Source organism: Phallusia mammillata, chromosome 7 (genome assembly GCF_965637545.1).
Source record: "Phallusia mammillata chromosome 7, kaPhaMamm4.hap1.1, whole genome shotgun sequence".
Classification (NCBI taxonomy): Eukaryota; Metazoa; Chordata; class Ascidiacea; order Phlebobranchia; family Ascidiidae; genus Phallusia; species Phallusia mammillata.
Genome location: NC_137258.1, coordinates 19,036,378 through 19,050,092, shown reverse-complemented (window position 1 = coordinate 19,050,092; position 13,715 = coordinate 19,036,378). Strand labels below are relative to the sequence as shown.

Here is a 13,715-nt window from a genome sequence, read left to right as displayed (position 1 = left end):
CTCTAACGGCAGCAAGTAGTTTCATATTATGACGCACAATGACGCTTTGTTGCAACATCTTTTCAATGAAATAGGCAAATAATGCAATTATAAAACTTATTTTTGGTTTAATCGTTTTATAGCTTTGTGGTTTTGCTTTAAAAATTTAAAAACATTTAACTTATTAAATTTAATTCGGATTTTACTGTCAAAAATATAATTTAAAGTATGATTTCTATGCCATGACGTAGCATAGAATTTGATGAGTCATTAAACTTGTGAATGTTTTTTCAATGCTTTGTTGTTTACTTGTATTTTACATTGACTAAAATTAATCATGCAACCAGCTGATATTATTTATGATTTTACTTTTCTGCGTGATTACAGAGAGGTTTAGCTATGAAGTATGTACTGTGAAGCACAATACAAAACGACATTTGCTATTTGTCATGTCAATTCCTCATTCTGTTTGTGTCGATCGACCGTATGTAAACATAACCATACATTTTAGTTTTTTGCAGCCTGTTTCGATACTGGAGCTATGGCCTCTAATTTTAGTGGTGTTTTGCAATTGACTGACTTGGATGACTTTATTGCTCCGTCTCAAGAGTGTATAAAGCCTGTCCCGGTGAAGAAAACACCTAGGAAAAAAGGTCTCAGTAAAATACAAGTGGCGGTGGATGGAAGTTATATGGAAGTAGACACCACATCTGGAAAGTCTAAGAAGTTGCAAAAAGCTGAGGTAATATAATTACCAAATTGTTTGAGGGTCAGATCTGTTTTCATACATACATATGTCATATATTTTGTTTCAGATCACTTTGAATGATTGTTTAGCATGCAGTGGATGTATTACATCTGCCGAAACTGTGTTGGTGGCCATGCAAAGTGATGAGGAACTATATAAGTAAGTTTACCGGCAAGTAAATCTTATTATTTGATACAAAAAACTGTTTACATGCTTTTAAAGGGTGTTAAACTTCAACAAAACTGCTGCAGAAGCTGATAAAAAGATAGTAGTGGTTTCAATTTCACCCCAAGCCAGAGCATCACTTGCAGCCAAACACAAGCAACAGTCAACTGAAGCTGCAGTTGCCTTGACCCACTTTTTCAAAAGTATTGGTGTCAGTTATGTATTGGATACAACTTATGCTCGGGAACTTGCACTTATTCAATGTGCAGAGGAGTTTATTGAAAGGTATGTTTTGAAAGTAACTGAGCTTGGTGCATATTTCATTTTAAAGCCATAAGTTGTTTCTTTGTCTTTACTCATTATTATTGTTACTTGTGCTTGTTTTTTGTTTGCAGAGGTTACTTTAATTTTAAATTGAAACTTTTGTACACACATTTTACCATTATGCATCAAAGTTATAACATTGCTTGATAATTTTTTTCTTAGGTTTAGAAGTGAAACTGAAAACAAAAACCTACCCCTTCTAACATCAGCTTGTCCTGGTTGGATCTGCTATGCTGAAAAAACACATGGAGACATGCTTATCCCTCACATAAGTGCAGTAAAGTCCCCTCAGCAAATCACAGGAACTCTAGTCAAAGAAGTAGTTGCCAAGCATTGTGAGGTTACCCCAGATCATGTGTATCATGTGACAGTCATGCCCTGCTATGACAAAAAGCTGGAAGCATCAAGACAAGACTTCTATAATGATATATATTCCACCAGAGATGTTGACCTTGTATTGACTTCAGGAGAAGTGGAGACGATGTTAAAAAAGGAAACTCGCACCCTGACTGAACTTTTGTTGGCTGTTGATGCTACCCAAAGTAATAGTGCCAGGTTTGTCATGTCATTTGTCAACTTAATTTCTTGTTTGTGTATTTGGAAAACCATTGGATAAGATATACTAAATTACAATGTGTTCATCAATCAAGACAGTTTGTCTATACAGTATCTCAGGGGTGTCCAAAATGCCGTTGTAGTTTCAAATTGTGTTGTGTAGGCCTGCCATAGTTTGAAATCAGTCTTTGGGCCATGGCAACTTGTAACTTCACACAAAAGCTATCGATGAAGCTTTATTTACCGGCAAGGAAGTATGCATGGTGCTGCAAACGCAACAAAATGCCACAATTTCCTTTAATCATGTATATTTGTGTTTTAATTCTACAGTTATATACTTAAAAACATTGGCCCCCAGGCATCTTATATTTTTTTTATTTTTTTATTCAAGACCAATTTCAGAGTTACAGGCAGCATTCTTAGACAACCTTGAGTTGTTAAACCATTCAGGTGGTGGGTCTGGAGGCTACCTCGACTTTGTGTTCAAGCGTGCAGCAAAACAGCTGTTTGGCAGAAATGTGGATAAAGTGGAATACAAAGTTGCAAGGTACTTCAAATTATGAAATTCTCCTGTATGTTTTGTATTCGTACATTGTGCTGATCAAGTGAATTTGATAAAGAATAGGGTAAAAAGGTTTTACATTGTAGAGCATTAACCTTTTAAATAATAAAATGCAGGAAACAAATTAGAACTTTGGTTACCCAACACCTCTACACTATGTAAAAAAGTGACTCGCTGGTATTTCAAAACACCAGAGTTTAACTTTCTACTTCCCAGAAACAATCGTGACTTTCGCGACGTGACGTTAAAAGATGAAGACGGTAAAGTGCTTCTTCATTTTGCCGCTGCGTACGGCTTCCGCAGTATACAGAACCTTGTGCAGAAAATGAAACGCTCAAAGTGCCCGTATCATTATGTGGAAGTGATGGCGTGTCCATCTGGATGCCTTAACGGCGGCGGGCAGGTAATGCATTTCATGTCACGTTTTCTTGGTTACTAAATCGTTTGCTTTCAGACGATGATTTTCGTCCCTTAATACCACGGCATATCTTTTAAATTCCTGCTGAGTAATTTATAGGCACATGTAACAAAACTAGCCACATGCTTGAATAACGAAGAACATGATTAAACTCTGTACGTTTTGCAACTTACGCGTATCTTACTTGCAACCAATAGCAGTGAACACCGATTAACCTATACTGCTTCAAGTTTGAAAACAGATTTATGTTTACATTGGTAAAACAAGGTTGTTAGTATAAGCTAGTTTGCTAATGGCAAAACTTCGGCGATTGTAGTGATGCTAGAAGTACCTAGAAATAAAACCGTTGTTAAAAAAACGTTATTGAACTGTTACGTATGGTATACTAAACCCCGCGGTAAATCCGAAACCGTATGGACAAAAAAATGTCCGGATCAGGCGAAGATCCAAATTAACCGATGTCGGTTAGTTCAAGTCTTGCCACATTACATATTATTTGTACCTCGAGTTTTGTCCGCATTAGGCGAAGGCCCAGATTAACCGAATCGGGTTTAACCGAGGTGTACTGTTTATTAACACCACGTCGCCGTTGTGTAAATAAAAACTAACTTGTCCGTTGCTACTTCATTGAAATTTCCAAACACGGTGTTTGTGTTTTATAGATCAAAGCGGAGGACGGCGACCGTGAAAAACAGAAAGAAATTTTGGAGGAAGTTGAGCGAATCTATGATGAAATACCAGCTACCATACCAGGCAATAATGAACACGCAATGACGCAGTTGAACTCCCTTAAGGAAAATTCTAGCAAACTTAACCACACTCTTCATACTCAGTATCATTCCATTGAAAAAGATGACACACTTTCGCTAAATGTCAAATGGTGATTTCAGCCTCTATCACTTGTGTTTTGTCACTACAAAGATAGACGACACAATAAAGTTTAAGAAATTCATTTAAACAACGAGAAAAAAAATATGATTTAAATATCTAATTAACATATAAATGTTTGGCTATGTTTTTTTATTTTATTGGATGTTTATATTTGGTTAATAATAATTTTTCGAACAGTATGAGATGAACACTTGCAGTTTCAAAAATTCTGAAGGATTTGTATTTTTTTTCTGTTGTTGTTTGCAAAATTGGCCGGTGAGATAATAAAGTAAATCGTAAAGGTATATTTAATGAGTAAATTGACGACCCAAATAGACGTAAAAAGCGACATGCTTTATTATTCAAACGTTTCAACAAATGCTCATGCAATCATCAGTGATATGAAGTCCACATCAGTCACGCCCGTTTATATCCACTTGAGTTTCATAAAAGGTCTTTTTATCGCTATTTTTTGCGTTCTGTGGACTTTTTTATTCAAATCAATTCGCACTAAACGCAGATGAACTTAAAACAGCAATTCAAAGAAAAAAGACAAAATTAGCTGATATCAGGTAACAAAAATATATGACAGAAATTTCGTCTCGGTCATATCGCCTTCGAAAAGGCTTGTTATTTTGTTTTGAATTCTTTTTAATAATGCATTGATCCGAAGGTAGTTAAAAAATCACACATGTCTTATGCAGTCACTTGGACCTAACATGGGTGTCCTTGTGCATTGTGATATCACACTGCCACCATTGAATTGTCATCAATAATGCATTTACCTTATGCGACTTTGGCAATTACTGCGAATCGGCTCGCTGTAGAAAAGGTCCAGCATTAGTCAGGGTGTGTTGTTTTCATGCAATGAGACAGCAGGACAATAAGATAGGGATAAGTACCGAGTAATTGATATATATCTCGCGTGTTTTTTTATGACAACTTAGGGAGTTTATGTGTGAATAGTTTTTAAGCAGGGTGCCGGTTCAGTGATAAGAAGTTGGTAAGTTGTTTTGTTGTTTTAGGATTATTTACAAATACATGCACATGACTTATATAAACATTTTTACGTGTATTACCCACCAACTGCTGAAAGGTCTCGACGAATACGCGTCTAGATTGGTTAAAAATTTGTATTACAAATACTTAACGTTTGCACACATGCATTAAATAACAAATAATCTATTTGCTGCCGTGAAAAGAAGAGTAGCAGTTCACACAATATTAATTGTTTTGCAGGTTAAATTACCCATGAAGCTTCCTTCCATACAAAATATGAGCACAGAGTCAAATGGAAACATAAATTCTGAATCTGATCACAAGGCCAACGGAAGTGCAAAGTAAGATATGTTTAAATTAGGGCTTTGGTGGCTTTTGATACCCATATAACAGGGGTGGGCAACCCTTGTTACTGTAGGGCCAATTATAGATGTCGAAATTGGATCGCGAGCCGCACATGTGTAGAACACAAAGTGATTTTGCTTTGTTTCTTACCTAATATGCTTTACTACAAGTATAATTCGTGTTTGATTCTAGCCGCATTTTGCCAGATCGCAGAAAACTAGCACCAGGCGCATTAATCACCTCAAAAATATGTAGTAATTGGACACGTTTGCCAGTACTTTTGAAATCCAAGCGTCTCTGAGGGGCGCACAACCTTTAATAAAGGGCCGCATGCGGCCCGCGGGTCGTAGGTTGACCACCCCTGCCATAGAATATAATCTGAATGTTGCCATTAAAATTTGCACCGTTTTCATAACTACATACATTACATTTTTTGAGTTGTCTATTTCTCAAAGGGGTGGAAGAAACTCAGCTCTTAGTACAACACGCCGAACTCGTAGTAGAATTGATAGTGTAGCAAGTGCTGTTGCAGCAGTGACTGGAGAGAAAACGGATTCTCCCAACCGTTATGTGACCATGAAACGTGTAGCTGAGGAACAACGAAGGAGGGTTAGAGACCAAAGGTAACAACGGTTGATATTTGTGGTCCGAGTACTTAGCTGTTTTATGGATTCTTAATTAATACTTCTGCAAATGAAGTCCACGAATGCGATTGAGTTTAGTTTCGACAACAACATTTTTTTCTCTGTCGTTTTATACGCACCGAGCTAATGGATACATTCATGTTTACCTTGTATGCAATATAATAACTGTGCAGCCATTTTAGGAGGAGTTTTCAACTCAATTTAATTTAAGATTAGGTTTATAATCTGACTAAGCCGATTCTGATTGTCATGAACATATTAAATCGACCTAAAGATTGGATACTTTATGAGTAGATGTGGTTTTAGTGTACTTTTGTATTTGTTTGTGATTTCTATGTTTTTTTCTCGTTGGTTGCAGGGAACGGCAGATGGAAGAAGAAAGGTTGGCCATCGTTACAAGAAGACAAGAAGAAATGCGAATCCAGATTCGAACAGTGCTTGATACCATCCTTGTGGACGTGAGGAAGGATATACTATTATTACTACAAGAAAGAATTAACGAAGAACGAACGGAAATAATTGGTAAGATGATTGTCAATGCGGTTAACTTAAAATTGTATTTTATCTATTTATATAAATTTTATTATTGAAATAAGTTGTCGAACAACGGTCTACAGCACAAAGACATTTCATAGGCACACAATTTCGGCAATTGGGTCCAAAAAGGCACATGTTTTTGCGTTTTTATTTAGCATCATATGAATATGTGCTAACCAAGTAGGTCTACCTTTAAATATTCTATGATATCTTTTCATGTTGTGTGTATTTTTAGCTGATGTGCGCAACGATCTGCAAAAAGCCGAATCGGGTCTTGTACGGGAAGTTGAGAAGAGAGTTACCAACGGCGAACCGTTCGAAACTCGTGTGAATCGAGTTCAGAAAGAGTTTGAATCCAGTTTCAACAAAATTCTCAAGTCAGAACTCGGCAAGGTTGGTTCCGACTTGTAGTTTTTAAATTGCTAACATTGTGGTTCAATACTATAGTTCATGTAACCTGCCACGCGATTTATACGAAAAGCATTACATTTTCGCAAAACGTCTTAAAGTTAGTAAACTTTTTAATAATCGTTCATATCCCCTCTTTGTTTATCTATTTTCTTTATTCAGCGAAACGAAAAGAGTTGCCAATTATTTCTTGACGAGATGCAAATTTTTGTGATGAAACTTCAAATCTGCACCAGTGCGAATAGAAGATCCTTATAAAATATTTAAGCCGCCATATGCAAAGAATTAGGTCGCTTGATGCCACAAACTTCTGATGGTCTTGTGGCAGTGAAAATGGCAATCAACCTAAATTAAATAAGCGTCTAAAACACATGTCCAAAAAAACAGTATAGGGCAGACACGTTTTATAATATAACAATTGAAAAACCCTTTGCAAAAAAATTGTGGACAACTCTGTGGTCCGAGTATTTTTTGGCTTTTTTTTCCCCGTGTTGTTATTTTTAACGGAAGGCGGTAAAGTTTTTTATAACTTTGCGCCGCTATTTCCGGCTTATAGGCTACCTTTTTTCCGCTATTTTGCTGTTGCCAGTTTTTCACTAAGCACAAAAAAACTTAACTCAACACAACTCATTTTACGATGCCCTTTACCGAAACCTAACATCAGTTGTGTTCACAAAGATTCAAACAGAAATTTTATCCGAAATGGAATCTCGCATCAACAACGAACAGCGAAAGTGGGAGGACTCGTTTAAGCGGGAGACAGACAGAAGAATTCGGACAGCGGAAGAGGCGATCCGCACAGACTTCCGTGTAGGCCTGGAAGACTCACAAAAGCAGTGCGGGGACATTTTGTCCGGAATGCAAGAAAGAACTGGAAGTTTGGAGCAAAAACTCACCGGCAAAATTGCTGCCATCGATGCAGAGGCGGGAGCTAGACTCCTAGAGTCCGAAAGAATCACGCGAGAACTGATTGACCAAAAACTGGATGAAAGAGATAAAAGCCTAAAGCAGGTTTTCCAAGAGGAAACAGGAGCACTGCGTACAGAGATCACCGAAGTCCGAACGGATGTGAACCAATTGAAATCAAAATGCTGCGTGATTTTATAAACTTTTTACGACCGAAGTTTGCTTGATTTTCTTTTGTACGGGGAATGGGATGTTCGGTGCTGATCGATGCTGAAGTTTTTTGAATTTATTTCTTTGATTTGTATCATAACAAAGTCTTTGACGCCAGAACAGGCGGGCAATCAAAAAACAAACATTGGATTTGTGTGATGTTCAGTTTTCATAAAGCAATTACATTTTAGATACATTGTGAACGAAGCTTGAATGTCCAGATTTGTTTATTGAGTTACACTTATATAAACATACTTTGCTTTTAATCAGGGCAGCGGCAGGCTAAAACTTTGAATAGCAGTACGTGGTCTAAACTCCAAACCATTTTCGATCATTAATTTTGGCGTAATTAAACAAACAAGAATTTTAACCAACAATAAACAAGCGTCCGAACTATAGTTTGTATTCTTTGTTTTGTAGGAAAATTGCAACATGTTATTGAGCATGTTCACTCAACCGTGTCCAGTTATCTTCTCATGAAAATGAGTCAAGACAGCATCAAGATTTTTTCACTCTCAGTCTCAGGGATTACAGATTTTTTTAGCGCGTTTGAAAATGGCATGGACGTGTGAAATAATCTGACTTTTCTTCTTTTACTGCATGTTGGTTTGTTGTGTTTCGTAAACCAATAGTTTACCGAACACTCAGCACAGCAGGTTATTCGCATCGCCCGTGACGTCACAAAACGATAACATTTGGGTAGGCAGTCAGTCGGTAAACGAATGACGTTAAATTAAAATTTTGCATGTAGTAAAGAACATAAACCAGGACTGCTTGTGTAAAAAGTTTAAGAACCACTGGTATATATATGTAGGGTCAAAATTACAAATTGTAGCAACGCCGGTTTCGCTATGCTCTGAGCAAATTGAAGTAATCAACCAAACCAATACTTGCAGTGAATTGTTTGGTTGAAGTCAACTATAATTAAGTGCTGAGGGCACGCCGTGTAGCCTGTTTGTATTATATTATGTTTTTAAAACTGTTATTTTGAGGGGGTTTTGCAAACTTTGATGAAATACCATGAGGATTCTGTGTCAATGAAACGGTTAAAGAGCACCCATGTTTGACTGCAAAGTAGGGCAAGCAGGACATTTGAAACTTACCATGTTTTTAAAAAACCTGGAAATAGTATTTTTTTTAAAGAAGACCAAGGTAAAATCTAGTTTTAGTTATTATTCCTAACCACATTAAACTTTGAAAGTTGTAAAAATGATGTGTTTCCTTTGATTTTTCTTTATCCCCAAAGTTACAGACCAAAACTAACAATATTTTTGGATTAACTAACATCTCTATAATGTTGCTTTTTTGAACCGACTGAACAACAAAATGGATGTTCAAATGGAAGAAGATACTGGGAATGAACAACAAAAAACTAACAAGAACAAATGGGTTGATGAAATTGAAAACATTCACATAGAATCAGCAGTTATGAATCGTCTAGTAATGGACTATTTGGTTGCAGAAGGTTTTAAGGAAGTAGGTATTTTGAACCTCCACACAACAACAATAACATAGACTGTTTTTAATAGGGTGTTATTGCTTATCTATGGCTGTTTGTTGAAATTGGACAGGCAAGACTTGCTTTACTCCAGTCTGCAGAGTATGGCAGCTGTAAACGCGATTTTCTTTTGAAAAACATCTTTTTGTATGGCACATTTTTCGCTTGCCTACGAAAATTTTGCACCAAAGGCATTTAATTGTCTTGTCTTGACCTTCATCACTTGCTTTGCGCCTGGTAAAACTGGTTTTGCACAGGGACTTAAGGGTTGTGCATGTGCGCACCTTTGACATCTGATCAGTAGGGCAAGTTTTTGCAACTTTTGCAACTTTTTTTTACAGCTTCCGGCAGCTTCCTAAATACTCAGAATTTATGTAGTATGATGTTATAAGCTGTTTGCAGGAATTTTATGTTGCAACTTTTTTCTATTTTTCATGCAACTTTTGACTGCAACTTTTATCAAGTATTGCACAAAATGTAAAGGAGTGATTTAAAAAACGTGCTATAAAACTATTTCTAGTATGGTTCTATTGTCTTTGATTTGCATAACAAAGAGCTATGTGATGGATTAGCTGCATCTCAATGTTATATATGACGCAACAGTTGGCTTGCAAGCTAGAAGTTCAACAACCCCAGCCAAGCATAAAGTTTTATATAAAAGTGCATTCGTTATTTTGCAAGTAAGAAGCGATAACCTTGATATCTGTTAAGATGACAGTCTAAGGCAGGGATTGTCCAACCTGCGGCCCGCTAGTCATTTTAACTCCAAGAAGTATGCATAAATGCAACTTGTGCATAAATGCAACTTTTTACTGCAACTTTTGTTGAAATTAAGTGCAACTTTCTCACGTTTTTAGTGGAACAAAAACTTGCCCTACTGATTAGGAACAGCCATGTTCTGCAGACTGGACTTTACTATGTATCGAACCTTGGACTTTTCATTCAAAACATATCGGAACATTTTAATTGCATGAAATTATCGTGACGTATTTGTCCCGGTCAAACCTTGCCTCGACGGCAGTGCGAAAATATAATAATCTGTCAGAGATTGGCCTGTCGGATCATGGCGAGAGTAACACTTCAAAAAAGCGACTCACCAACTCACAACCGCAGATTGCAAATGCACTGCAAAACTTCAACTCAATACAATACAATATTTTACTTTTGTTGGTGAAATATGGTCATATGAAAAACAATGTGTAAAATACATGGTAGAGTAAAAGACTGTTTTAAACTGTAGTCACACATTCTACTTATCTTTATTCATTTGTGCAAAGGCTGCTGAAAAGTTCGAGGAAGAAGCTGGTGTAACCACCGGAACGAGTCTTGATGCTTTGAATGCTAGGATCAAAATAAGGGATGCAATATTGGCTGGATCTGTGGAAGCTGCTGTATCATCCATCAATGACCTTCATCCAGAATTACTTGATGATAATAGAGTTTTATTATTTTACCTCCAGGTAATTGTTTGACATTCAAAATCGGATAAAACCTGGTACAAAGGTAACTACATAGTTTTTTTAACATTTTTCAATTATCTCTCTAAAAGTTTGTCTAACAACCAAAGACAATAAATGTATTAATTTGTTGCCTTTATGGGAAGAGCATAGTTTAGCATCTGTTCCATTAGTTGCAGCGCTTGATCGAATTAATACGAGAAAAACGAACAGAAGAAGCACTTGATTTTGCACAAATGCAACTCTCCGAAAGGGGTGAAGACAATCCTGAATGCTTAGCAGATATGGAACAAGCACTTGCACTACTTGCATTTGACAAGCCTGAAGAGTCCCCATTTGCTGATCTATTACAGCCAGCTCAAAGACACAGGGTAGGAAACCATTTTTAACTAATATGGCAAGTGTCGATGTAGCCCAGTTGGTAAAGCTCCAAGCCCAGTCAGACTCCTGTCATGGGTCAAATCTTGCTATATGAGGGAATGCTAGAGACACAAACATAATTTAGTACAACACTCTAAATAGGCCTGGTGTAATATAATTATGGGTCCCCTTCCCTGAAGGGGACACATATTGTTTTTGTCTATATTTTTTTTTCTTTTTTTCTTTTTTCTTTTTTCTTTTTTCTTTTTTTTTTTTTTCTTTTTTTCTTTCTAACGCAGATTTGTTCCCACGTTTTGGTCAAGAAAGAATGGTTCAAACTTTTTCAAATTTACACACATTAAAGATATTGGTCTAAAGATGGTCCATGTAAATTTTGACCCTGTTTGATCCCCCGGTTCACCCACAGCCCCCCAAAACGTGAAATTTTTAGCGCGGCTATTGTTCCCACGTTTTGGTCTAGAAAGAATGGTTCAAACTTTTTCAAATTTACACACATTGCAGATATTGGTCTAAAGATGGTCCATGTGAATTTTGACCCCGTATGACCCAGAGGTTCACCCATAGGCCCTCGAAACATAAATGTGTCTAACGCCCGTTTGGTCAAGAAAGACACTGTAGGCAGAAGTACCAAGAGAGTAACTCACTGGTTTACGATAGCGGGAGGGCTCAGCTTGACGTCGGACAGACGTTTTACGACTTGTCGTTTCAGTGATTAGAAATCAGCTGTTTTGCACAGCAATGCTATGTCGTTTTATTAAGTGGTCACTCACATTTTCAGTTTTGGCGAAAGTTTTACACCTATGACGTGATTTAAACCTAATAACCGTGCTTCGGTTTTGTATATGTCAAGAAAAACTTTGTTAATAAAAGTTAAGATGAAAAAATTAACTTGAGTTTTGCCAAATAAATGTTTTTTAAAATGCTCGTTGTCAGGTTGGCTGCCGCATGATCATGGGTTACTTAAGGTCAACTAGTCGGTATTACAAACACAGCTCAGAACTTTCTTCATAACGTAGCGTTTTTTTTGACAATCAATTAAGGAGTCAATATTTAAGGCATGTATAAATTAGGCTTAACAGTATTGTTGAACACGAATGACGGTGTGCTATTGAAAACGGTGTCAAAAGGTCAAACAGTCGTTTGGCGTGTGCACCCTGAGAGGTTACTACTGGTCAATGGTACTCGTTTTGCGAAACAAAGTTAAATGAAAAACAATTTGTTATGTATACACTTGTAGCAAATTGCTTTTTAATTTACAGTGTCTGTAACACAACTGTTACAGCTTTCTAAAAAAATTGTGTTCAAAACCCGACCTTGGAGGACTATATCTGGGTCAAAGCAAGAGATTAGATTTAAGTCTTTGTTACGTTTTTTTAATTTTGTAATTACATGACAATAATAGTGCAAAAAGAATACGAACAATTTTTTTTTATTGTTGGGTTAATGCTTTCTAAAAATTTGTCCTTAAGAATGTAAAAATCACCGCAACATTTGTTTACTGTAAATCCGCACAAACGCGCGTGTGGGGACCCATCAGTTTTTGTTTACAAAAACAATCGTATGTGTAGATCAAATGATGTGTATAGTTAATTGGTAAATATCGTATAGAATATATAAAATGGAAGTATATCAGAAAGCCACTCTTCTAGTTTTCATAATGGTTCCAGTTTTTTTGGCTTTTTCTGAAACTTAGATATGTGATTTATGTTGAATGTATATTGTTTGTAGGTTTGGAGTCATGTCAATCGTGCAATAATGGACCATGAAAACAATTTGTCATCACCTCGCCTTGCAAACCTCGTCAAACTCCTTTGGTATTCACAAGATCAGCTCGACAAAAAGAAAACTAAATACCCCAAAATGACAGACATTGCCAAAGGAGAAATTTCTCACAGCTAATTAAGGCCCCTTTGTTTCAAAGTGGTACAGTTGCAGTGAAGAACAGTGTTAGGTCTAGCTGTTACTTTTTGCATGTGTGACATGAATGTGTGTCACTCTGTGCTTGCTCGTGCAGACTTAAAACGTGTATTAGATGCTGCATTGGGTATAAACCAAATGGAACACATTTACCCAGTCTGGAGCAACAAACAAAATAATAAAAATAATAATTTTCTTTAGTTCATTGCAATTACATGTGTTATAAGCGTCTTTAAGTGGTACCAACACAAACTGGAAACTTTGTAAATCTTATGCTTGCTTCAGTTGTTTCGTTTTAATTTTTGAAGTTGAAAGCACCTCAAAACCATTTTAGTTTGCTGATAAGATACTTGTTTTTCTTTTTACCAATGGATGTAACAAAAAATGATATCCCAACTCTGCTAGATATTGTATAATTGTATTGTGATGACACCAGTGCAAAATTATTTTCAGGTAGTCTACCTAACCTAATGGTTCTGATAGAGAATAATTAAACCTGGTCCGCTCAAGGAATTTAGCTGAAAGGAGTGAGGGTAGAGATGTACAAAGTAGAGATGTACTGAATATTTGATTTACTGAATCTGCCATTTCAACAAAGATACAGTTACGACCTAATATTTTTTCGCGATTTGACTGAAACCGAATCTTTTATGAACAGATATTGGAAGTGCAACACAGGTGTTTTCTGCCTATTTAGGGACCACATAATCTTTCAAACTACACCATACCTAAATATGCAGCAATTTTTAAAACATTGATACTTTCCTACTCTAGACAAAAAGTCCGTAGTTC

The 13,715-nt window shown here is 36.5% G+C and overlaps 3 protein-coding genes across 3 annotated transcripts; all 3 read left to right on the top strand.

Annotated features, from left to right (window-relative positions):
- Positions 1-471: 471 nt before the first annotated feature.
- On the top strand, positions 472-3,926 carry LOC145239431 (cytosolic iron-sulfur assembly component 3-like). Its single transcript, XM_080102747.1, has 7 exons — positions 472-721; positions 795-886; positions 950-1,177; positions 1,379-1,771; positions 2,163-2,318; positions 2,550-2,736; positions 3,414-3,926. The coding sequence occupies exons 1-7, from the start codon at positions 521-523 to the stop codon at positions 3,633-3,635; spliced, it is 1,479 nt and encodes a 492-aa protein (XP_079958873.1). The 5' UTR covers positions 472-520; the 3' UTR covers positions 3,636-3,926.
- Positions 3,927-3,997: 71 nt separating this feature from the next.
- On the top strand, positions 3,998-7,818 carry LOC145239433 (uncharacterized). Its single transcript, XM_080102751.1, has 6 exons — positions 3,998-4,624; positions 4,861-4,961; positions 5,421-5,588; positions 5,968-6,131; positions 6,382-6,539; positions 7,233-7,818. Exons 2-6 carry the CDS (start codon positions 4,873-4,875, stop codon positions 7,659-7,661), a joined length of 1,008 nt encoding a protein of 335 aa, XP_079958877.1. The 5' UTR covers positions 3,998-4,624; positions 4,861-4,872; the 3' UTR covers positions 7,662-7,818.
- A 1,060-nt stretch (positions 7,819-8,878) lies between these two features.
- Positions 8,879-13,324, top strand: LOC145239434 (glucose-induced degradation protein 8 homolog). The gene is made up of 4 exons (XM_080102752.1): positions 8,879-9,146; positions 10,446-10,628; positions 10,799-10,996; positions 12,735-13,324. The coding sequence occupies exons 1-4, from the start codon at positions 8,997-8,999 to the stop codon at positions 12,903-12,905; spliced, it is 702 nt and encodes a 233-aa protein (XP_079958878.1). The 5' UTR covers positions 8,879-8,996; the 3' UTR covers positions 12,906-13,324.
- Positions 13,325-13,715: the final 391 nt, after the last annotated feature.

Bases quoted from the DNA above. Each gene is read 5' to 3' on its own strand.
- LOC145239431 (XM_080102747.1), top strand. From the start codon at position 521: ATGGCCTCTAATTTTAGTGGTGTTTTGCAATTGACTGACTTGGATGAC. The intron at 1,772-2,162 runs GTTTGTCATGTC...TTTTTATTCAAG, and splicing joins ACCCAAAGTAATAGTGCCAG to ACCAATTTCAGAGTTACAGG. The intron at 2,319-2,549 runs GTACTTCAAATT...TCTACTTCCCAG, and splicing joins GTGGAATACAAAGTTGCAAG to AAACAATCGTGACTTTCGCG.
- LOC145239433 (XM_080102751.1), top strand. From the start codon at position 4,873: ATGAAGCTTCCTTCCATACAAAATATGAGCACAGAGTCAAATGGAAAC. The intron at 5,589-5,967 runs GTAACAACGGTT...CGTTGGTTGCAG, and splicing joins AGGAGGGTTAGAGACCAAAG to GGAACGGCAGATGGAAGAAG. The intron at 6,540-7,232 runs GTTGGTTCCGAC...GTGTTCACAAAG, and splicing joins TCAAGTCAGAACTCGGCAAG to ATTCAAACAGAAATTTTATC.
- LOC145239434 (XM_080102752.1), top strand. From the start codon at position 8,997: ATGGATGTTCAAATGGAAGAAGATACTGGGAATGAACAACAAAAAACT. The intron at 10,629-10,798 runs GTAATTGTTTGA...CTGTTCCATTAG, and splicing joins TTTTATTATTTTACCTCCAG to TTGCAGCGCTTGATCGAATT. The intron at 10,997-12,734 runs GTAGGAAACCAT...TATTGTTTGTAG, and splicing joins AGCCAGCTCAAAGACACAGG to GTTTGGAGTCATGTCAATCG.